Source organism: Scylla paramamosain, unplaced genomic scaffold (assembly GCF_035594125.1).
Source record: "Scylla paramamosain isolate STU-SP2022 unplaced genomic scaffold, ASM3559412v1 Contig57, whole genome shotgun sequence".
NCBI classification, from domain to species: domain Eukaryota; kingdom Metazoa; phylum Arthropoda; class Malacostraca; order Decapoda; family Portunidae; genus Scylla; species Scylla paramamosain.
Window position 1 is genome coordinate 351245 of NW_026973722.1, and position 26256 is coordinate 377500.

General features: G+C 39.9%; 1 protein-coding gene across 32 annotated transcripts in view; it reads right to left on the minus strand.

The window, feature by feature from the left end:
* Positions 1–26256, minus strand: part of LOC135098357 (uncharacterized) — a 49809-nt gene that overhangs the window by 15233 nt on the left and 8320 nt on the right. For 23 of the 32 annotated variants that reach the window (XR_010266867.1, XR_010266870.1, XR_010266869.1 and 20 more), the window contains exons 1-2: positions 3907–4063; positions 3397–3654 (exon numbers count right to left, since the gene is read on the minus strand). Coding sequence is in view for 21 of the 32 variants with exons in the window: in XM_064000677.1 (XP_063856747.1) it covers positions 3397–3654; positions 3907–3933 (285 nt within the window). In the remaining 11 variants the exon portion in view is untranslated. Of the gene's footprint in view, positions 1–3396; positions 3655–3906; positions 4068–4776; positions 5026–5610; positions 5809–6140; positions 6270–6456; positions 6567–14402; positions 14794–15211; positions 15389–16772; positions 16877–23787; positions 25125–25584; positions 25679–26256 lie in introns of those variants that run through there. The other 9 variants (XM_064000689.1, XM_064000688.1, XM_064000691.1 and 6 more) reach the window with 8 other exon arrangements.

The following is a 26256-nucleotide window of genomic DNA, read 5'->3' on the forward strand; positions in this document are numbered from 1 at the left end:
ATCTACATAAAAAACAAACGTTATATGAAAAGAAAGCAATGGAACATGAAGGCAAAGTGGAAGAGTTAAATGTAAAACAGGAAAATTGGAAGAAAGAACAAGAGAAAGAAAAGATAGATTTTAGGAAAATTGTGGAGGAACAAACAAAGGCAAACAACAAAAAGCTAACAGAAAAAGTTGTTCAAGTTATAAAACAAAGAAAACTTGGTGAGAGAAACTGAGGATAAGAAAAAAACTGTCGTGGTATTCGGTCTGAAGGAAGAGTATACACCTCAGTGGACTGAAAGAGAAAAGAAGGAAAAGACATGTGTGGAAAAATTAGTGGGGACATTACAAGAAGAAAAAGAGCTAACTGGAGAGATCGAAGAAATTAAAAGAGGAGAAACCGGACATCATGGGAATTGTTGAAATTAAATTGGCAAGTGAAGGGATATATTAAATATTGGTGAAGGAAAATACAACCTCTGGATGAGAAATAGAAAAAATAAACAGGGAGGAGGTGTGATGCTTCTAATTAGGAAGGATTTATTAGTGGAATCTGTCACATATGGGGTGGAGGAGGCAGAAGTATTGAAAATAAACTTAAGACAGAATATTGTAAGATACTGTAACATTGTGGTGACTTATGTTCCCCCCTATTCCAACTCTTGGAGAGAGGATGAATATAACAAAATGCTTGAGGACACAAGGACACAAGGAGTTATTTGAGGAAAATGACGATATACTCCTGATGGGGGACTTTAACTGTAAAGAGATATCTTGGGAGAATTGGACCACGGAAGGCAGTGAGCCATCATGGGGGAACAAGCTACTAGACCTGGCTATTGAAAATGTCCTGACACAATGGGTTACAGATGACACAAGATTTAGATGAAATGAAGCACCTTCAAGGCTCAATCTAATTTCCAATAAGAAACAAGAAATAGTAGAAGACCTTAAATACATAAACCCAATAGGAAAAAGTGATCATGTGCTGATTCAGTTCACAGCTACGGATAATAACCTCAGTATAAGAAAAGAGGACCACAGAAGAGAATGGCTAAACTACAGCAAGACTAACTTTGGACAACTTAGGAAGTATTTCAGTGAAGTGAATTGGAACATGGTTATTCAAAAGGAGGACATAGAGGAAAAGTGGACAGCTTTCCTGGACATTTATAATAAGGGAGTAGAGAAATGGGTACCCAAAAGATCAACAGAGAACCTTTTCAAAAAGGATTGGTACAACAGGAGATGTGCAACAGCTAGACTGGAGAGAGAAAAAGCATGGAACAAGTGGAAGAAAAACAGGAGACTGGACCTGTGGAACAATTATATAAGGAAGAGGAACGAATTTCTTAAAACTCGCAGAGATGAGCAGAAAAATTTTGAAAAGAATGTTGTGGAGAAATGTAAAGACCAACCAAAATTATTTTATAAATTCATTAATGGAAAATTAAAGAGTAAAGATGAAATAAGCACAGTAGAAGCTGGAGAAGAGATAGTGGATAACCCAGAAGAGGTAGCTGAAGTGTTTAATAGATACTTCCACTCTGTGTCTACTAAGGAAAATGATTTCAGAGATGAGAGGACAGCATTAGAAAAAGGGACCGACCTAAAGGAGATTAAAACATCAGTAGATGAAGTAAAGAATATGTTGGAAGACCTGGATGTAAGGAAAGCAATGGGTCCTGATGGTGTCTCCAGTTGGATTTTAAAAAAGCATAGCTCACAATTAGTCTCAGTGTTGCACAATATAATTAGCACCACCCTGGTAAAAGGTAGAGTACCCATAGATTGGAAATGGGCAGATATTACCCCAATCCACAAGACTGGAAGTAAAGAAGATCCATTAAATTATAGACCTGTATCACTCACAAGTGTGGTGGCAAAGATTTGTGAAAAGATTATCAAGAACAGATGGGTGAAATACCTAGAAGACAACAAGGTGATAACAGAGAAACAGTTTGGTTTCAGAAAAGGGAGATCTTATGTCACAAATTTGATATATTTCTACTCAAGAGTAATAGATATAGTGCCAGAGAGAGATGGATGGGCCAACTGCATATACTTAGATCTGAGAAAAGCATTCAATAAAGTTCCACACAGAAGACTAATATGGAAATTGGAAACAACTGGAGGACTCAGTGGATCACTGTTAAAGTGGATGACTGACTTTTTGACAAACAGAGAAATGAGGACAGTAATTAAAGGCAGCAGGTCGAACTGGAGAACAGTAACGAGTGGCTATTTTGTTCACAGTTTATGTAAACGATGTGACAGAAGGTGTAGAAAGTTACATGAACATTTTCACTCATGATGCTAAGATTATGAGGAAAGTAACAAATGAAGAGGATTGCAATGCTTTAAATCAGGACTTAATTAAGATTAATGAAGGGTTAATGAGGTGGAACATGGAGTTTAATGCTAAAAAATGTAGTGTGATGAGGTTTGGAAAAAGTGCGAAAAGACCAATTGGCAACTATTACTTTGGGAATGAGGAAATCTCTATAAGATCAGAAGAAAAAGACCTAGGAGTAATTATTACTGATAATTTATCATTTGGGAAGCACATAAACAAAAATTATAGGAGAAACATATAAACTGCTGAAAAACATCAAGATAGCATTCTCCTATATTGATGAAGATATGATAAAAAACTGATAACAACGATGATACGTCCGAGATTGGAGTACACAGCATCAGTGTGGTCGAAGTTTGAAAAAGGATACAAGAAAGTTAGAAAGAATCCAGAGCTGCAACTAAAATCCTTGCAAGCTTAAGAGAGTATAGTTATGAGGAAAGGCTGAAGAGGTTGGGCCTGACTACACTAGAAAAAAAGAGGGAAAGAGGTGATTTGATAGCTATATATATAGAATACTGGAAAGAATGGAAAAGTCGGACAGAGAAGACCTCTTGATACCAGATACTAGAGACACAAGAGGACATGGAAGGAGACTGAATAGGAGTGTTTGCAGAAGAGACATCAAGAAACATAGCTTCCCACACAGAAGTATAACAGTGTGGAATGAACTTAAGGATGAGACTGTGTGTGCAAAGACAATTCATAAATTTAAAGAAAATCTAGATAAAAGTCGATAAGGAGATGGGACGGCACAAGCCTAGTGTGGATCTTGTCCTGTATTTCACAACTAGGTAAATACAACTAGGTAAACACACACACACACACACACACACACACACACACACACACACACACACACACACACACACACACACAAGAACTGAATGAATACAGAGATGGGATAAGGAATGTAGCCCAGCCCCTGTTTATCACAAGTAGAAAAACAAAGGTGAGAGAGGCAAGAAATGTACATAAACTGATGGATGAATAAAGGAGGAGACAGAACCAGAGGTGTGTAGCTTAGTCCCTGTATACTACAACTACACACACACCTCTGTATCCAGCACAGTAAAGGACAGCTGCATTTCAAACACTGTGTACTGCACCACACTGCTGGACACACCACTCAGCACCAATGCACTGGATGGCTTGGCATACTCAGTCACTGCCAGGCTCTCCTTGATCTTCTCTGCCACCTCCTTCTCCTGCTGCTTGTAGAACAGCTTGGCATCCAGAATGACAACATTGCCTTCCTCCTCTGTGGCCTTTGGAGGGGTTTCCTTGGGTGGTGGCTCGATGGGGTCACTCACCTGAGGAAGAGAGGTGGGTATTGGAGGAACACACTACCTCTGTTAATGGTTCAGCTGATGACAAAGTGCAGGAGGACATGATTCAAGGCAGTAAAGGGGCAGAGAACAGTGTTATTTTACCAAAAGGAGTTACAGGAGTGAGAGATGACTTAAGGCAGTAAAGAGACAGAGTAGTGTTTGCCTTAAGAGGAAGCATTGGAGGAAGAGACAACATAAGATCACAAAGGAACAGAGAGCAGAGGTTCACTTTACCAAGAGAGAGAGGCACAGTTGCTGCATGATCCATCCTGGAATCTATTGACGGCCTTCTCCAGACTCTGCACCAGCTTCTTGTAGGGAATCACCTCCCCACCAATTGCTCCCTCCTCCTCCTCACCATTCAGGCTTGTAGTGTGAGCGCTGGCCACTTCAGCCTAAGTAAATTTAAGTTGTATTCTTAAACATTTTGTTCTCTTTAGTAATTATTTTCAGATATAATGAATAGTAAGAATCTCATAGGCAACTTTCCCATTCATTTGGCACAGTCCTTGTTAAACTACCACTATCTATCTATCTATATACCAGGCTGGCAATCTCACACAGGATGGCCCACACAAAGCATCACACACTCCTGCACACATCACTCACACTCTTAGCTCCGTTGGCTCCTAGTGTAATGGGACAGTCTTGTGGACCACCCTGCTACATCCCAAGAGCTTAGGCACACCACAGCTGTCCACATACTTCCACAGCAAAGCCTCACAGCATAAACTGGTTTAATCCTGCCCTTTCATGGTGAGATCATTCCCTATCACAAGTGTCATAAAAATTACCTTGAAAACTCAGATAAATTCCATTAGATCTCCAATTAGTTGAAACTCCCAAACATTTGAGAATAAGTCTTGCATGTTGAGCTCCTACTAGTAAGGGAGACCAGGCAGCCCAGACAGCCACACCAAACACAGCCACACCCAACATAGCCACAAACAACATGGTCACACATAACACACAGACCAACACTGCCACGCACAACACACAGATCCAACAAAGCCAGACTCAACACAGCCACACTGAACACAGCTGCACCCACCACAGTCAGACTCAACACAGACCAGACCCAACATGCATCCTCACTGTGCCCACCTCCAGCCTTCCCTGCTGTCTCTTGGAGAGCTCCTGCATAACACTGATGACCCTGATGTTGTTTGGGGATACCTCAAACAGGCTGGCCAGATTCAACACCAAGTTCTGCTCATAAAATTCATCTTCCTTCACCATGAGGCCACTGGTGAGGGTGATCATGGGTGTGGTCTTGATGTCAAGGATGTGGCCTTCGCACAGCACCACATGGACCAGCTTAGCACTGCGCTGGAAGAAGCTGGTCCTCATTGCCTGTAGGGGAGGGTCTGGGTGAGCTGGAGAGGTGGCGACAGAGACAGGCATGGCATAATATTGTTTCCCTTGCCTAAAACTATCAGGGAGAGCTATGACAAAACTGACAGGGAGAGACATGACAAGACTGACAGGGAGGCCTGACAAAACTGACATAGAGAGACATGACAAGACTGAGAGGGAGACATGACAAAACTGACAGGGAGGCACAACAAAACTGACATGGGGACATGACAAAATTGAGAAAGGCATAACAAAACTGACAGTGAGAGGCATGACAAAACTAAACAGATAGGGAGGCATGACAAAACTGACAGGGAGAGGCAAGGCTGAGTGGTTGTTCTGTTACCAGCAGGAAGAGACAAGGCAGAGCAGTTGGTCCTTTGCCCCAAACTGACAGGGCAAAGTACAGAGCTCCAGTGCCTCAAACAACACAAAACACACAGCCATTCCTTATATTCCCTACACAACACAACACACAGTCATTCCTTACATTCCCAACATAATGCAACACAACACACAACCATCCCTTACATTCCAAACACAACACGACACAACACAACACAGCACACAGCCATCCCTTACATTGTCCAACATGGGAAGGAAAGCCTGAGGATGGGTGGGGTTCTCAGGCAACAGCTTGTAGCCGGCTGCAGAGGTGTTGAGGTTGGCTGGGGGAACAAAGACACCATCCACATAGGTGTCATAACGCTGAGGCTTTGGGAAGATGAGCAGGAAAACGGCCTCAGAGGATGGACTGTGTGGCAGGTGCAGACGCAGCACCTGAAGATGTGATGTGAGTGGAGGGTCAGTGTGGTGAGGTTAGGTTAGAGATGCAGCTCCTGAAATAATAACTGATTGGGTTAGGTTAGATTAGGTTGGCTTAGTGTTGGGTGAGATTGTGCTAGGTTGTGAGGTTAGGCTGGGTTAAATGATGTTAGGTTATGCGTCAAAAAGATTGGTGTAAATTGCCTGCTGTTTATCTCCAATTACTATTATTATTATACCACTGAAAATTACTACAACTACTATTACCATAGCTACAGTCACTGTCTACTATTACTACTACCACCATTACAACCACTACAACACCATTACAAGCACCACAGCAGTACCTGAAGGGGCATGCTGGTCATGGCCATCTCATATGTCATCCCTGTTGCCACAACAGAGAAGATACATGTAGCCAGCACACCAGCCTCTGTCCATCTGTCCATTGAGGAGGTCCACGTACCCACTAGGGCCTGGAGGAGGAGGAGGAGGAGGAGGAGGAGGAGGAGGAGGAGGAGGAGGAGGAGGAGGAGGAGGCATTAGTAACACTCACAAAAAATCCCATGTGGAACTGACAATCTGGTAAATAGATTTATAAGGACAAGATAAAAAAAAGTGGCTTGTGTTGGCAATGAGGGTGATGGGGGAGAGGCGCCACACCTCAGTGTCTGTGTCCATGCTCTCAATGATCATGAGGCGGTGATGCAGTGAGAGGCACTTCCATGCCTGCCATGATGGAACCACAACACAGGAAGCATCATGGACAATGCCTGTGGGATGAGACAAAAGGAGAGTACGGGGAGTGGTAAGGGATCTCAAACAACAACAGGTCTTTAATTTTTTAACTGCCTGATTTGGGTGCAGTGTGTGTGTGTGTGTGTGTGTGTGTGTGTGTGTGTGTGTGTGTGTGTGTGTGTGTGTGTGTGTGTGTGTGTGTGTGTGTGTGTGTGCACAAGTGTGTGTTGCAGAGCTGTGTGTATATCTGACACACACACACACACACACACACACACACACACACACACACACACACACACACACACACACACACAAAGTTTGCAATGTAGGTACAAGCAGAAGAGGTAATTAGTGGGTCTTGGAGGTTGTCTGGAGATGAAGAATATAAAAATGTATGGATAAACAGGGATATGGATGAGATTGAAAGGTTGAAGCAAAAGGAGCTGATAAATGAGGCTAAACAAAAAGACAAACAACAAAAAGAGAAGTTTTTCTGAAGAGTAAGAGACATGAGAATAAAGAAATGGTACATCAAACAGTATGTTATACTAATGTAAATGGATTAATGTCAACAAAGATGGAATTAAATGAGTTATTAAACAGAACCTCACTAGATGTTGCTGTAACATGTGAGACAAAATGGAAAAATGAATGGGGAACTCCTGACACTGGTAAATATGATTTATGGATGAAAAACAGAAGTGACAAGGGAGGAGGGGGGAGTGATCATTCTGATTAAAAAGTGTGTTGAAGTGGAGAGGGTAATAAAAAGTGAAGACAAGTCTGAAATTCTACAAGTGATGATTAGAAGTGGAAAAGAAAGGATAATGAATTATGTAGGAGTGTATGTGCCACCTGTGACCAATGCTTGGCAAAAAGAAGAGCACTAAGAGACGTTGGTAGATGTGTTAAAAGGTCTTGAAAAGATAGTGATGGAAAGTAGTGATATAGTTATTGTTGGTGATTTCAATTGTAAGGAGATAAAGTGGGAAACACTGACAACTACTAGAAGTAAGACCTCATGGAGTAATAGACTGTTAACCTGAACAGTGGAAAACTTGGTGACTCAGTGGGTAGACTGTGATATAAGATTTAGTGGAAGAGATAAACCATCAAGACTTGATTTAGTGTTTACCAAGGACATGGAAATTATTGAAACAATACACTATGATAGCCCTCTAGGTAAAAGTGATCACATGTTGATGGAATTTAATCTGAAAAATGAAAATGTAATCACTGATGAAAATTATAAGGTAAGAAGATTTAAATATAGTAAAGATGATTTTGAAAAATTAAGAAAGTAGTTTGTTGCCATGGGCTGGAAAGACTTTGAAGATGTAGATGTTCCAGAAAATGAGATGAATTTATAAGGAAATATAATTCTGCTGTGGAGAAATTTGTACCTAAAGGAGGAGTGAGATGTAGAAAGGGTAAAGAATGGTTCAATACATAATGCAAAGAAACTACAAATTGTAAATCAAATGGTTGGAATAGATGGAAGAAGAGGAAAACTGAGAGCAGATGGGAGGAATATATTGATGCTAGAAACAAGTACATTGAGATAATAAGAATGGAGAGAAGAAACTATAAAAGAGATATAATAGATAATTGTATAAATGAACCCAAACAGGACATGGTGGAGGTTATGAACAATAGTTTCAGATTGTTATTTACTGTGGAAGGGGAGTTTGATGCTGGAAGGGATAAGTTGGTGAGATATATACTGAGTGCAGTCCCAGTCAGTTATGAGGAAATACTTAAGATGATGGAGGAACTTGAAGTAATTAAAGCATCTGATCCAGATGGAGTACCAAACAAGATATTGAAGGAATGTACAGAACAACTGCCTGATAAAATTCACAGTCTAGTGGTGACATCACTATCACAGGGAAGAGAACCAAAAGACTGGAAAAGAACAAATATTACACCAACATACAAAAGAGGAAATAAGGAAAATACACTAAAATATAGACCAGTGTCCTTGAATAGTGTTTTTTTTTTTATATAGGAGGGACACTGGCCAAGGGCAACGAAAATCCAATAAAAAAAAAAAAAGCCCACTGAGATGCCAGTCCCAGAAAAGTAAAAAAATTGAAGAATAAGTGTCTTGAAACCTCCCTCTTGAAGGAATTCAATTCATAGGAAGGTGGAAATACAGAAGCAGACAGGGAGTTCCAGAGTTTACCAAAGAAAGGGATCAATAATTGAGTATACTGGTTAACTCTTGCATTAGAGAGGTGGACAGAATAGGGGTGAGAGAAAGAAGAGTCTTGTGCAGCAAGGCTGTGGGAGGAGGGGAGGCATGAAGTTAGCAAGATCAGAAGAGCAGTTAGCATGAAAATAGCGGTAGAAGACAGCTAGAGATGCAACATTGCGGTGATGAGAAAGGCTGAAGACAGTCAGTTAGAGGAGAGGAGTTGATGAGACGAAAAGCTTTTGATTCCACCCTGTCTAGAAGAGCGGCATGAGTGGAACCCCCCCAGACATGTGAAGCATACTCCATACATGGACAGATAAGGCCCTTGTACAGAGTTAGCAGCTGGGGGAAGAGAAAAACTGGCAGAGACATCTCAGAACACCTAACTTCATAGAAGCTGTTTTAGCTAGAGATGAGATGTGAAGTTTCCAGTTCAGATTATAAATAAAGGACAGACCAAGGATGTTCAGTGTAGAAGAGGGGGACAGTTGAGTGTCACTGAAGAAGAGGGGATAGCTGTCTGGAAGGTAGTGTTGAGTTGATAGATGGAGGAATTGAGTTTTTGAGGCATTGAACAATACCAAGTTTGCTCTGCCCCAATCAGAAATTTTAGAAAGATCAGAAGTCAGGCATTCTGTGGCCTCCCTGCATGAAATGTTTACCTCCTGAAGGGTTGGACGTCTATAAAAAGACATGGAAAAGTGCAGGGTGGTATCATCAGCGTAGGAGTGGATAGGGTAGGAAATTTGGTTTACAAGGTCATTGATGAATAATAAGAAGAGAGTGGGTGAAAGGACAGAACCCTGAGGAACACCACTGTTCCTCAGGAGAATTTAGGATTTAGGATTTAGGATTTCCTCAGGATTTAGGAGAAGAACAGTGACCGTCTATCACAGCAGCAATAGAACAGTCAGAAAGGAAACTTGAGAGAAAGATAGAAGCCATAGGGGGGTAATTTGGAAATCAAGACTTTGTGCCAGACTCTATCAGGAGCTTTTGATATGTCCAAGGCAACAGCAAAAGTTTCACCAAAATCTCTAAAAGAGGATGACCAAGACTCAGTAAGGAAAGCCAGAAGATCACCAGTAGAGCGGCTTTGACAGAACCCATACTGGCAATCAGATAGAAGTTTGTGAAGTGACAGATGTTTAAGTATCTTCCTGTTAAGGATAGATTAAAAAACTTTAGATAGGCAGGAAATTAAAGCAATAGGAGAGTAGTTTGAGGGATTAGAACGGTCGCCCTTTTTAGGAACAGGCTGAATGTAGGCAAACTTTCAGCAAGAAGGAAAGGTAGATGTTGACAGACAGTGCTGAAAGAGTTTGACTAGGCAAGGTGCAAGCACGGAGGCACAGTTTCGGAGAACAATAGGAGGGACCCCATCAGGTCCATAAGCCTTTCGAGGGTTTAGGCCAGCAAGGGCATGGAAAACATCATACTGAAGAATTTTAATAGGTAGCATGAAGTAGTTAGGGGGTGGAGGAGAGGAAGGAACAAGCCCAGAATCGTTCAAGGTAGAGTTTTTAGCAAAGGTTTGAGCAAAGAGTTTAGCTTTAGAGATAGATGTGATGGTAGTGGTGCTATCTGGTTGAAATAAAGGAGGGAAAGAAGAAGAGGAAGCAAAGTTATTGAAGATATTTTTGGCTAGATGCCAGGAGATATTTTTGGCTAGATGTCAGAGTCATGAGGGTAGTTAGATCTTGAAAGATTTTGACACTTTCTATTAATGAAGGAGTTTTTGACTAGTTGGAGAACAGACTTGGCATGGTTCCGGACAGAAATATAAAGTGCATGAGATTCTGGTGATGGAAGGCCTAAGTACCTTTTGTGGGCCTCCTCTCTATCATGTATAGCACGAGAACAAGTTGTGTTCAACCAAGGTTTGGAAGGTTTAGTCCGAGAAAAAGAGAGAGGAATGTATGCCTCCATGCCAGACACTATCACCTCTGTTATGCATTCAGCACACAAAGATGGGTCTCTGACACAGAAGCAGTAGTCATTCCAAGGAAAATCAGCAAAATACCTCCTCAGGTCCCCCCAACTAGCAGAGGCAAAATGCCAGAGGCACCTTTGCTTAGGGGGATGCTGAGGAGGGATTGGAGTGATAGGACAAGATACAGATATGAGACTGTGATCGGAGGAGCTCAATGGAATAGAGAGGGTGACAGCATAAACAGAAGGATTAGAGATCAGGAAGAAGTCAAGAATGTTGGGCATATCTCCAAGACGGTCAGAAATACAAGTAGGGTGTTGCACTAATTGCTCTAGGTCGTGGAGGATAGCAAAGTTGAAGGCTAGTTCACCAGGATGGTCAGTGAAGAGAGAGGAAAGCCAAAGCTGGTGGTGAACACTGAAGTCTCCAAGAATGGAGATCTCTGCAAAAAGGGAAGAGTGTCAGAATGTGCTCCACTTTGGAAGTTAAGTAGACAAAGAATTTCTTATAGTCAGAGGAGTTAGGTGAGAGATATACAGCACAGATAAATTTAGTTTGAGAGTGACTCTGTAGTCGTAGCCAGATAGTGGAAAACTCGGAAGATTCAAGAGCATGGACATGAGAGCAGGTTAAATTGTTGCACACATAAATGCAACATCCAGCTTTGAATTGAAAATGAGGATAGAGAAAGTAGGAGGGAACAGAAAAAGAGCTACTGTCAGTTGCCTCAGGCACCTGAGTTTCAGTGAGGAAAAGAAGATGAGGTTTAGAAGAGGAGAGGTGGTGTTCTACAGATTGAAAATTAGATCTTAGATCACAAACGTTGCAGAAGTAAATGAAGAAAAAATTGAGGGGGTGTCAAGATACTTAGGGTCGTCATCAGCAGAGCAGTCCAACCAGGGGACATTTGTGGTCCCCTCCCCAGATGAGGACTCCAAAGCTGGTGTAGGAGTTGCCATGAATTTTGAAATTTTGAGTGAAGGTTGTATGTGTTATTAGGTGCTTGTAGTTTTGTGTGGAGGAAGAGAGTTGTCTTTATAGGGCAGGCTGTGACTGCCCCCTTGTGTTGTGAGACACAAAAGGAAAAGTTCAGTGAGATCACAGCTAGGTTTAATGATAAGTTCACAGTACCCCCTGATCCAGTGCTTTAGACCTCACTGGGAGTAATTATTGTTTTAGCAGGTGTCTACTGCCTCCTCCTGAAGGAAAATTATGTGAAAGAACAATAAAGGAAAGATGGATGGAACACTTGGAAAAAGATGAAGTTTTAGTAAATTGTTAATTTGGATTTAAAAGGGGAAGATCATGCTCCATAAACTTACTGTCCTTTCATTCAAGGATAGTTAATATTGTGCAGGAGAGAGATGGATGGGTGGATGGTGTCTACTTAGACTTGAAGAAAGCAAAGTACATCCCAAAGATTGCTAAGGAAGATTAAAAAATTATGGAAAATTTGGAGGAAGACAGCTGGAGTGAATGGAGGATTATCTGGATGACAGAGAGATGAGAACTATAATACAAGACCAGAATTCATCTTGGCTAAAAGTAACTAGTGGTGTCCCACAGGGGTCAGTTTTAGGACCGATAAAGTTTGTAATATATGTGAACGACATAAATGAAAAAACAGATAGTTATATGAACTTATTTGCAGATGATGCTAAACTGATGAGAAGGATAGATAATGTAAATGACTGTATGGTATTGCAAGATGATTTAAATAAGATAAATAGATGGAGTAAATCTTGGCAAATGGAATTCCATTTGAGTAAATGCAAAGTAATGGAGTTTGGTAAGAGTAAGAAAAGAATACAATATTATTATGATATGGATGGTGTGAAGTTAAAGAAGTCAAAAGAGGAAGTAGATTTGGGAGTAACAGTTACTGAAAATTTGACACATTGATAAAATTACTGGAGACAGTGAAATTGTTAAAAAGAATAAGAATGGCACTCATAATTGGAAGAAATGATAAAAAGTTGTTGATTTCCATGATAAGACTAAGATTGGAATATGCAGCAGTGGTGTGGTCTCATCATACACAGAGGAATATTATAAAATTAGAAAAAGCATAAAGAGCAGTCACTAAGATGGTTTCAGAGTTGAGTAAATTGACCTATGAAGAAAGATTAAGAATGTTGGAAATTCCTACCCTTGAAAATAGGAGAGAGAGAGGAGATTTAATAAACATCTATAGAATGATAAATGGTATGGAAAATGTGAAGAAAGAAGATTTTTATAAATTTAGACACAGAGAGTACAAGGGGTCACAGCAAGAAGTTGAAGAAAGTTAACTGTAGAAGAGACATTAAGAAGTATAGTTTTCCTCACTGAAATGAGAACAAATGGAATGAACTCAGTGAAGACGTTGTCAATGCCGAAACTGTCAGTGCTTTTAAAACCAAACTGATAGATATAGGGACAGGGTACTATGAGATTACTCCCTCCCGTACACCACAACTAGGTAAATACACACACACACACACACACACATGGAAGAGAGAGAGAGAGAGAGAGAGAGAGAGAGAGAGAGAGAGAGAGAGAGAGAGAGAGAGAGAGAGAGAGAGAGAGAGAGAGAGAGAGAGAGAGAGAGAGAGAGAGAGAGAGAGAGAGAGAGAGAGAGAGAGAGAGAGAGAGAGAGGAGAGAGAGAGAGAGAGAGAGAGAGAGAGAGAGAGAGAGAGAGAGAGAGAGAGAGAGAGAGAGAGAGAGAGAGAGAGAGAGAGAGAGAGAGAGAGAGAGAGAGAGAGAGAGAGAGAGAGTGTGTGTGGGCTCGCTCACTCTGAGTTGCCAAACATCATTTCAAGACATATGGGTGCAAAATACAGGCTGCCAAGATTAAAAAGAGCCTTCATATCATATGATGTAAGTCACAGTTACATGCTGTTCATCATATGATAAATGTTGCAGTTTATGGGTTAAGGACATTAACCTAACATAACCAGACCTAAACCTTAATAGAAAAAATAAAGAGTCTAAGGTGTGGTTTGCAGACCTCCTCTTCCTCATCCTCAAAGGGTACTGGTGCCATCGATTGTTCAGCACTCAACTAATTTTGGCAAAACACTGTGCAATCTTAAGAATTGTATGCCTTGCTTATGGAACTGCATGATAAAATCCAAGTATTTAAATTTGTGTGCACTGCACTCAGGTGACTGGCTGAAAATAAATGATGCATTGCCTGGAAGTAAGTGACATTTAACGACATTCTAATGTCATTAAAAGTACAGTTCTCATTTGCTGAACAAAAGAGATGCAAGAGAGCATGCATCATTACATACTGGAAACAAACATACGAACACATGCATCACACTATATCTCTCCAAGTAAACCCTGTCAGCATGGACTTACAATTTGTGACGCAGTGTACGATGGATCACGTCACTAATGTAACCGAGTGACCCTAAAACAACCCTCACACCCATATTGTACAGTATGTATTCATCACCAATATCCACATAATTTAGCTGCTTCATGAGGAGCTGCTATAGCTAAGATTATTCAATGTCACTATCTCCTTTTGAAAAAGCATAATATTTTGAGCAGTAAAAAAATTTATCTCAGTCTGAAAAATTATCATGATCAACATATTTACCAAGAAGTGGCCCCAAAAAACAGGTATACACTGTCACTCTATTGCAGTGTCTTGCATTGGCTAATGATCATAGGGGCCTTCCTGGGGAGGGAGTGGGAAGATGGCTAATGTGGGAAAGGAAGGGGTAAAAGAGAGTGCTGAGGCTCACCTGCACTGATGTTGCTTGGTCAACTTCACATAAGGGTCATTTAGCTGTCTCGTCAACCAGTCCTGTGAGCTTTTACTTTTTCCTCTCAGATTTTTAGACACAGTCTTGTAAGCAGCACATGATGTACAAGAGTAACAGCTGCCCTGTACAGTGGCAGTGTGTCTTGAAGCCATCACTCCCACTACCCTGTTGTGTTCTTGTTCTTGTTGGGGATTTGAGGGGCTGTGCAGGCTGTGGTGCCACAACCTCTAGAGGCCTGGAGGCGCTGGCAGCAGGCAAGTTATCCAGTTATATTCTGGTGAGCTGCTGGAGGAAGACCCTGGTATGGTTAAGTGTCTTGAAGGCCAAGCTGGGGTCTTGGAAACCACCCAAGAGGTCTGCTAGTGATGGCCTGTGGATGTGGAGTAATAACACTGAGTGGAGAAGAGCAGTGTGGTGGGAGAGGTGGTGAGAAGGACTGGGTGGGAACTGGCTCCAGAATGCATGTTGCAAATGTTTAAAATATGTATGCAATCATTAACATTATTTTGGAAGTCTTGCAAATGATATTTACGAATGAACAAAATATTGTTTTTGATGACATAAAACGCACCTTTTTTCTCCCCCAAAAAAGTCTCAGAAAATGAGCCTGCATCTTATAAGACCAAGGTTCAGCTTTGGGACAGTGGCCAGTGGTAAGTCTGTGGCAACAGTGGCCCTTAGATTAAATCCCAAACATCTTCACATACATAAACAAAGTGATGATCAATTCTATACCACAAAAACAACTCTTTTTTACAAGATAACAATGCATAACAGGTCGTACTTACTAGTAATTCACATAAAATAACACCAGTCAGGAAGAAATTAGGTGATGACTCTTACATTTCATGTACCAAAACAAACTTGCAGTTGGTTGCAAACCAAACCTGGTGACAACTGCAGGATTCACTGCGTTTCTTAGTATGATGCCATTATTCCTTGAGGTAAGACACACCTCCATACAACTGGAATTGTACCTATCTTTTAAGATTCTTACCTTGCATACATGTTCAACAAAACTTGAAGCTAATGAGAAACTATTGCATTCTTAAAAAATAGCTTACTACCTAACAAAATAAAAGATTTTATAAGTGAAGAGAGTGTCATGAAGTAGGGTGACTCACAGTGATGGTTTGTACTGAATATTTCAAATAAAAATACATTGTAGAGAATAAGGTGAATCTGTTTTCACACATCCTTATGCTTTGAAAATGTACTAAAATATACAACTAGGATCATGTGTAGAATGATGATAAAAAAAATGTGATGTACAAACTTTATTACAATCTGGCCTCTGACAATGTCACTGTCTATGCCACATTTGTTTACATCTCACAGCAGGATTAGTCTAAGTACTAGTGTTGGTAGGCCCTGGCAAATATTAAGGTTTTTTAAATGTAAAATATTGAGATCTAATAAGGATCTGAATACATATAAGAGGGCTTCAAATGTCAGGTGAAGCCCTCCACTTCATATTCAGAGCTTAAACCTGTTCACTTACCTTTTTTTTTTTTTTTTTTATGCCTGCCCAAACTGAAGTGCGTCTTATTGAGTCCATGTGTCTTATAAGCCATTAATTATGGTATAATGAAATACAAATAAGTGTCTGCATCCAGCATTTGAAGAAACTGCATAAACAATATGAAAATATTTCATTCATGCTGGCTAATATTAGGCACTGATTTAGTGTTGTCATAAGCTTAATAGTTTTTTGTACTCCGATTGGTATATATATATATATATATATATATATATATATATATATATATATATATATATATATATATATATATATATATATATATATATATATATATATATATATATATATATATATATATATATATATATATATATATATATATATATATATATATATTTACGCAAGCCCAGTGACACATCATAAAGAGTTAAGACTGCTAAACAGAGAGGGAAACCTGTGACCATAGTCCTCATGAGTAAATAAAAAAAAACTTATGTCCGTAGATATGCAAAATAACTTATTTGCTGATTGTACTACATGTAGCCCTTCATCTCTCAAATTATAATGCAATATTTTTCAGGCACCAAAGATTTTTCAAGGGGAGTACATTAATGATGCATATATCGAGTTTGTCTAAATCTGAAATGTTTGAGGTGCATTTATCACATTTAAACCTAGTCAATTTCACATAAAGCAATGGCAATCAAGTGGAATAGAGAAGCTCCAGTGGGGAATTATATGAAACAGACATTTTCTGATGTTGCTGTATCATATGCTTAATTGCCATACTTTTAAACCTTCTGCCAATGCTAGTGATCACCTGGCCAAACTGCACCAGACAATCAAGATAGTGGGGAAGTCCTTACTTTCAAAAATCCAAAGTTCACCAAGGTTGTCAATCAGCGGGGTGGGCAAGCATGAGTGGTCACCAATGCTTACATCTCATATTCCTGCCCAACTCAGCACATCACTGACAGAAAAAAATGTATGAGAAACACGAATTTGTTTACATCTGCTGCAGTCACCATGGCAACCAGCAAAGAAGTGACGGTTTGTTGGGCTACTCCTTTATCATTTTTTGATAAGGAAATCCTCATTAACATGGTAAAAGAGCATATTAATGTAATAAATAACAAGAACACAAAGTTTTATACAGTAAACAAGAAGGCAATGGAGTGGCTAAGAAGTTTTGTGATGAGTGGGCATCACAAGACTCACCAGCACGAGAGGAAAATGTGAAAAAAACATCAGAAATGGATGAGAAACATTGTTTGACATTGTTTATGATGTTATATAATGCATGGCAATATGAACTGGGTGACATTGATGTCTGTGTGTGTGTGTGTGTGTGTGTGTGTGTGTGTGTGTGTGTGTGTGTGTGTGTGTGTGTGTGTGTGTGTATTTACCTAGTTGTATTGTACAGGGCACAAGCCAAAGTTCATTTTGTCCTGTCTCCATAACCATGCTTATTCAGTTTCTCTTTAAACATGTGTACACCGTTTGCCAAAACCACTTCTTTCTTCAAATCATTCCAGATTTCAAGAGTTCGATACGGGAAACTATTTCTTGATGTAGCTCAAACATCCACTCTTTATTTTATTCTCAAACAGATGAGAAACACTGTTTATGAAGTTATATAATGTATGACGTGAATAGGGTGATGTTGGTATCTGTGTGTGTGTGTGTGTGTGTGTGTGTGTGTGTGTGTGTGTGTGTGTGTGTGTGTGTGTGTGTGTGTGTGTGTGTGTGTGTGTGTGTGTGTGTGTGTGTGTGTGTGTGTGTGTGTGTGTGCGTGCGTGTGCATTGTACAGGGCACGAGCCAAAGTTTATTTTGTCCTGTCTCCATAACCATATTTATCCAGTTTCTCTTTAAACATGTGTACACTGTTTGCCACAACCACCTCTTCCTTCAAATCATTCCAGATTTCAATAGTTTGATACAGGAAGCTGCATTTCTTGGTGCCGCTCAAACATCCACTCTTCTTTATTTTCTTCCCATGTCCCCTTGCCCATCTCTCTCCCTCTTCCATCTGTGATAGCAAGTCAATTCTGTCTATTCTTCCTATATTGTTTACTAATTTGTACATTGTTATCAGGTCTCCTCTTACTCTTCTCTCTTGTAGCGTTGGTAATCCCATCTCTTCAAGTCTTTCTTCATAGCTTAAGTCTTTCAGTTCTGGTACCGTCTTTGTTGCTATCCTCTGTATTCTCTCCAGTTTCTGTATGTCTTTTTTTTCCTATTTGGAGCCCAAACTAACGCTGCGTGCTCCAATTTAGGTTATATCATTCTTGTTATAATTTTCTTCATTATTTCTCTATCTAAATAGTTAAATGCCACCCTAATGTCTGTTAAAAAGCTGTATGTAGAGCCAAATATTATGTTTATGTGCCTTCTTTTTCTTCATGAATTTTTTGTTATTATTTCTCTTCCCATTTTGTAATTCAATGAAGATATCTTTTTACTTTTTCCTATTTCCAACACATGGCATTTTCTGGCATTGAATTCTAGTTTCCATCTTTGGCTCTATGTATGTATCTTGTCAATATCCTTTTGTAACTCCTTGCAGTCATTTTCATCCTTTACTATTTTCATTATTTTTGCATCATCAGCAAAAAGGTTTATATAACTATTTAGATCCTCTGTCATATCATTTACATATATTTGAAACATAATAGGTGCCAACACAGATCCTTGTGGTACCTCACTTGTCACTTTGCGCCAACTTGAATTAGTGTCTCTGATTACTGTTCTCAATTCCCTCCCTTGTCAATAATCTTCTGTCTATCTCAACATTGCTCCCTTTAGCCCTCCTTCATTCTCTGACTTCCACATAAGACTTTTGTGTGGAACTTTATCAAATGCTTTTTTAGAGATCCAGGTGTACTGCACAAACCCATCCATCCCTCTCTTGCACTCCATCTATTACTCTTGTATAGAAGCTCAGTAGATTTGTGACACAGGATATCCCTTTCCTGAATCCAAATTGCTTTTCTGTAATTATCTTTTCATCTTCTAAATACTGCACCCATCTGTCTTTAATTACTATTTCACAAAGCTTGCTTACAATACTTGTTAGTGACACTAGTCTGTAATTCAATGGTTCCATTTAACTTCCCTGTTTGTATATTGGGACTTTGTTAGCTCTTTTCCATTCCCTTGGTACTTTTCCTTCTCTCAACAAGCTGTTAATTATATCCCATATGGGTTTTTCCATTTGTTCTCTGCATTCCTTTAATATCCATCCATTTACTTGATCTGGTCCCACAGCTTTTCTAACATCCAGCTCTTCAGCAGTTTCTTGATTTGTTGTCTCTTTACTTGTATTTCCTGTATTCCCTCATTCTGTGATACCACTTTCAGTGCCACAAAATCAGTTTCCTTTGTAAATGTGGACTGAAAACTCTCATTCATTAGTTCACTCATCTCCTCAGTAGTTTCATAAATTCTTCCTTCTCTTCTTAACTTGTTTATGTCATCCCTATGTTTCATTTTCCTGTTTATGTATCTGTAGAAGAGTTTGGGCTCTTCCTTGCATTTTCTTATTATCTCACTTTCAAAATTTCTTTCTTCTTCTTTTCTTATTATACCATATTCATTCCTTGCCTTTCTGTATTCTTCCCTAGTATTTGTGTTCAGTTGTTTCATCATTTCCTCCAAGCCCTGTCCTTTTTCCTTTTTGCTTCTACTCACCTGCCATTATACCATTCATGCTTCCCAATTTACACTTTATAACTTGGCACAAATTTAAAGGTAAATTTTTACCTTTATTTAGTTCTTCCCAGTTATTTTTTCCATAAAATTTATTAAGTTCTGCAAAGTTTGCCTTAGAATAGTTCTGTCTCCCATTTCAAAATTGTTCATTCCTGTGCAACACTTTTTCCTCCTGTGGCATTATTTCTATTGTCACATGATCAATTCTTCCCAGTGGACTCAGACAATGTATACTTGGTCTACTTTCTGGGATTTTTTGTAAACACTAAGTCCAACTGTGATGGTTCTTCTTCTTTGTATCTTGTAAGTTCGTTCACCCACTGTCTCATTGTATTCACCATCATGGTAAGCATGGTATGCTGGTGATATCACCCTGCACTTTTTCACATCTTTTCGTAGACGTCCAACCCTTCAGGAAGTAAACAGTTCATGCAGGGAAGCCACACAACGCCTGACTTCTGATCTCTCAAAAATTTCTGATCGGAGTAAAGCAAACTTGGTATTGTTCAATGCCTCAAAAACTCAATTCCTCCATCTATCAACTCAACACAACCTTCCAGACAACTATCCCCTCTTCTTCAATGACACTCAACTGTCCCCCTCTTCTAAACTGAACATCTTTACTTGTATTCTGAACTGGAAACTTCACATCTCATCTCTAGCTAAAACATCTTCTATGAAGTTAGGTGTTCTGAGACATCTCTGTTATTTTTTCTCACCCTTCCAGCTACTAACTCTGTACAGGAGCCTTATCTGTCTATGTATGGAGTATGATTCACATGTCTGGGGGATTCCACTCATACCAGTCTTCTAGACAGGATGGAATCAAAAGCTTTTCATCTCATCAACTCTCTTCTGTCTTCAGCCTCTTTCTCATTGCTGCAATGTTGCATCTCTAGCTGTCTTCTACCACTATTTTCATGCTAACTGCTCTTCTGATCTTGCTAACTGCATGTCTCCCCTCCTCCCATGGCCTCACTGCACAAGACTTGTTTCTCTCATCCCTGTTCTGTCCACCTCTCTAATGAAAGAGTTAACCAGTATTCTCACTCAGTCACTCATCCCTTTCTCTGGTAAACTCTGGAACTCCCTGCCTGCTTCTGTATTTCCACCTTCCTATGATTTGAACTCTTTTAAGAGGGAGGTTTCAAGACACATATCCTTCAATTCTTGACTACTACTTCTGACCTAATCCGGGTCTGGTATCACAGTGAGCTTTTTTTTTTTATTGGATTTTTGTTTCCCTTTGCCAGTGTCCCTCCTACATAAAAAATAAATAAGTAAATATATATGAAAAATAAGTTTACTCCATGACCCAACATTTTCTTTCACTTCCATCTTCTGCCAGTTCATTCCTTTAGTGTTGAAGCTGCCTACTAAAAGCACTTTGTTACTTTTCCTTATCATTTCCTGTGCTATTTCTTGTTTTTAGTTGTATAGTTTTATATCTATCAGTTTCCCATACATTAGTTTTTGGTGGTATGTACATCACAGTAACTTTCCTTTTTTTCATTTCATTTGATCTTAATCACAACACTCAAAGTTTCTGCCATTCCATCGCCATATTCAACTTCCTCAACAACAATATCCTCTTTTACCAATATCATTGTTGCTCTTCCTCCCTTTCCTTTTCTGTCTCTCCTCCATGCACTACAACCTTCCTTTGCAAATTCCAACTTTATTTCCTCTTAGTATGATTTAAATTAAACAAACCACATCTGGTTTATTGTTCTTTAGGTAGTCTTTAAGTTCCATTTGGCTCAACACCAAACCATCTACATTAGTATACATAATCTTTAAACTTCTGCTTGGTGTGGCATCTTTGTGGCACCATTTCCTCACTTTCATGTCCACAACTTTCCAAGCAAATCTCCTCGCTTGTTCTTGTGTTCTCTCCTCATTTTTTGACTGGGCCTCTACTCTACTACTTTCCTCTACTTTACTCTTTCAGTTTACTTCTCTCTCCTTTATTCATATTTATTCATTCCTTCTACTTTTGCCAATTTTCTTGTTCTTTGCAAGACATATTTCACTGCTGTTTGTGCCATGAATCTTATTTTCATTGGTCTTGTTCCATTTTCATTGTATTTTCCAATCCTGTAAACCTCTTCAATTTGTTCAACTATCTCCTCTCCTTCCTCCGCCACTTCTGCTATAATTTCCTTAGTCTTTTTTGCCTCTTCTTTCTCTCTAGCTATTTTCATTAGTAAGTTCTTCTCCTTGACCCCAAATACCACCACAAACATCTTTCTCTGTACAATGTCTCTCACAAGATTACTTTTTTCCTTTATTATTTTAATCAATTGCTTTTCCATGTCCTTATTGTGTTCCTGTTGCTGTTGCCTTATGATCTTATCTATATTCACCTTTTGTTGTTGTTCTCTCTCTTCTTTCCAACTTTTGACTTCTGCTGTCACTGACTCTTTCACTTTCCCAACCTTAATCTCTCTCTCTCTCTCTCTCTCTCTCTCTCTCTCTCTCTCTCTCTCTCTTGTAAAGCTTTCTTTAACTCCTCATTCTCTTCCTTGAGTTTCTTGATTTCTTTATAGTACTTCTTGTTTAAGTTCACTATTATTGTCACCTCTTCTCTCAGTTCTTTGTTTTCTTTTTCTCTTTCCATCTTCCTCTTCTTCATCTCTATTATATCACTGGATATATTTTTACATTGCCACCACCCACCTCTCTCTCTCTTCCTTCCATGTCTTTATTATTGCTACTAAGTTATGAATTTATCATATTTTCACATTTTCTTCAATTTTCCATATTTGTTTATTTGTATAAGCTACACTGAGGTCTTCTTCCTTGAAACCCTCAAAAATATTTGCTGTGTCCGCCACCATCTTCCTTCTTGGTATCACTGACAAGACAATGTTTACCCATACACTACTCTCCCATTCACCTTTTTTGCTCACTTCCCAATTTACACTTCACTTCCCCTGCACTCACACATCACACAATTCCCTCTTATAGAGACAGGACTCAAGCTCGGCCCCCTGTACAACCAAAACTTAGGTAACTCCTTAGAGCTGCTGTGGATGTGTCCAATTAGCTGGGCAGCGCAGTGTGTGTGTGTGTGTGTGTGTGTGTGTGTGTGTGTGTGTGTGTGTGTGTGTGTGTGTGTGTGTGTGTGTGTGTGTGTGTGTGTGTGTGTGTGTGTGTGTGTGTGTGTGTACTAACAATACAGGGTGTACCATGAATTAAGGTACATACCTTAGGATATGATAGTTCAACTAATCCTAAGTCAAAAATACTCTATACACACACATGCTGTTTGCTTTATTTTGTGAGAAATTAACCTGTAAGTTGTGTATTGTGGGAGTGGCTTCCCTGGGATCAGTCTCCTGATGATGGATAGGTGGTGGAGGCCCACAGGAATAGCCAACAAGATCCCCTCACCTAACACCAACGGATTTCTTTCCTTTGGGGACTCATGAAATCCTTGGTATACAAGAACAAATCAAGTTACAGAGAGGAGTTGATTCACAGCATTAAGGAAGCTGCAGAGCAGATAAGGAATGACAGGAGCAAAAAGATGCACTTTGGCTATCACTTGATTGACAAGGCTTGCCATTTAAATGTCAAGATGATAACTGTCAAAGGGGATGACATTTGCAGTGAACTGCCATGTGTGTTTTAAAAAGTGGCACTGAATAACCGCTGTATTGCTGTGTTACCTGCACATTTTCTTCACTGGCACATACAAAAATTTAATCTGTTATTTGCTATTTCCTGTAAGGATTTGACTGCATACAATGTACACAAAAATGTATCACTTAATGCTACGCAGCATCACGAGAGTACGTAGCGAGCCAAGGAGGGGAGGAAGGAGGCGGAGGCACACCCAGGCAAGCAGCTCCCGCAACTCACAACTTAGCTACACATTAATTTCTCACAAAATAAAACAAAACACAGCATATGTGTATAGAGTATTTTCAACTTAGAATTACTTGAACTATCATACCTAAAGTGTGTAACTAAACTTGCAGGACACCCTGTGAAAACTAAGAAAAACACAACAATCTACTGCTAAAACACAGGGCATTACAAGCTTAATTCCTATACAGTTATTTTTCAGTAGTCAGGATAAAGTCAGGTTACACTGGTTTAGGTAACATAAGGTAAGACTAGATTCACATGCATACACGTGCAGGCACATTATATGTACACACCAGCATATGTGAGGAACTGGTACAGCCTGTCCTGGGAGTCCACGTACCTTCCTATCTTGGTCACTTCAGACGCGCCTCTTCCGGTAACGCAGACACTGACATTCATGGGGCCGACCAGCTTAGCCTTGGAGCGACAAGTAACCTTCTCCCTTGTCAGTGTGTCACAGAGCTCCAGGTTGTCGTCCACTATATCACAGGGGACGCCTCCAACAAAGGCCCTGTTATGAGAGTTAAGGATGTGAGGTAAGGCTACAGCTTGAAATGTGCATTCCCCAATATCCCAGTGCCTTTTCTTTATCAACAGGCTCTAATAGTGTTTGGAGCTCCCCTGATTGGAGTGGTAATTTAAAAGGCTTTAGTGGATGTTATCAGTGTTTTCAAGGGCATTTTCATGATTCAAGTAATGGTTTCATATGGTTAGTAATAGTTTAACAGACTTTAATGGATGTTACCAGGACTTTCAAGGGTGTTTTTATGATCAAGTAATGGTTTAATAATGCTAGTGACAGTTTAACAAGTTTCAGTGGATGTTGTCAGGGTTTGCAAGGATGTTTCTGTGATTCAAGTAATGGTTTAAAAGGGTTAATGATACTTTAACAGGTTTTAGCAGATGTTGTTATGGTTTGCAAGGGTGTTTTCATGATTCCAGTAACAGATTAAGGAAGGACAGTGATTAAAACTAAACTAAAAACTCCACAACACAACACATACTTGGTAAAAACATTCCCACTCTTAGCTTCACTGGAGACAAGATCAGTGTGGTCAAGCTTGCAGTGTTTGCTGTTGTGGAAATTGCCATGAAGATCCAAAAGAGAGCCTGGCAATGACCAAAGAAGAGCTACTGTCTCAATAGTAGGTGACCTTGCCCAGCCATACTAAGGAGAGAGTGACACAGGAGGATGAGGAGATGAGGAGATGAGATGAGACATGAGAGAAACATGTAGAACTGGGAGAGAAAGGGAGGAGGAGATGTGTATGAGTGCAATACATGCTGTGGGTGTAAGGGGATGACCTCTAATGAATGGAAGAAGGGAATAGAGTGCTAGAGAGAGAGAGAGAGAGAGAGAGAGAGAGAGAGAGAGAGAGAGAGAGAGAGAGAGAGAGAGAGAGAGAGAGAGAGAGAGAGAGAGAGAGAGAGAGAGAGAGAGAGAGAGAGAGAGAGAGAGAGAGAATGAGAGCATGCAAGAACAGAAATAAATGGAGAGAAGAATAGTGAAAGAGATGAGAGAATGAGTTAGTGCATGCAAAAATGAGAAAACATGCATAGACAAAAATAAATGAAGGTCAGAATGATGAGAGAGAGAAGGATGAGAGGAGGAAGAGAAGAGGTAAGTGGGGAGACGAATGCTGAGAGAAAGAGATGAGAGAAGGAGAGAGTTGGTGTACAAATCTGGCTGTTGTAGCTGCCCAAGCTGAATAAAAAGATACAAGTTAATGGTATTTTCAAAGGACACATACCACTTAAAGTTCAAAGAAGGGATGGATGCAGATTAATTCATGTTTTACCATTTTTATTTTAGCTTAGTGAAATGAAATTACTATGGCTTATTTGAATGAAGGAAAAATGTCTCCTGAAGGGCTTGTGTCAGTGAGGAAATGGTTCACACACACACACACACACACACACACACACACACACACACACACACACACACACACACGGACTTAATCACTTTATATAGCTAAAATATACATGTGACACAAATGTACAGGTAATGATTCTCTCTCTCTCTCTCTCTCTCTCTCTCTCTCTCTCTCTCTCTCTCTCTCTCTCTCTCTCTCTCTCTCCCAACCTACCAATACAGAGTGTGAGGAGTCTGGCACACACACCCCATCCACACACACAACAATGCTGTACACTTGGGGAGCCTTGGAGTCTGCACTGCACTGCCTGAGGTAAAAGAGAACAAGAATGACAGAAAAAATACTGGTTCATATTTACTGCAGTTCATTGCCATACACAGAAGTACAGTACAGATCAGCCTGGTTAGTGAGTGAATGTAGGTGGGTGCTGTTCATGGATATAATACTTGATATCTTGTTGTGGAGTCTCCTTATGCATTGTTGCCCGTTTATCAGCTTCTGTGCGTATCTTTATTTATAATCTCTCTCTCTCTCTCTCTCTCTCTCTCTCTCTCTCTCTCTCTCTCTCTCTCTCTCTCTCTCTCTCTCTCTCTCTCTCTCTCTCTCTCTCTCTGTCTGTCTGTCTTAAAAACTCCAGTCAACTCCCAGTGCCTTCCCAAACTTCCCACTGCCTCCCCAAACTCCCCACTGAATTCCCAAACTCTCCACTGGCTTGCCAAATCCCCCATTGCCTTCCCAAACTCCCTACTGCTTTCCAAGGAGGAGGCAGTAGACACCTTCCAAAACGATAATTACTCCCAGTGAGGTGTGCAGCACTGTTCAGGGGGTGCTGTGAACTTATCATTAAACCCAGCTGTGACCTTACTGAATGTTTCCCTTTGTGTC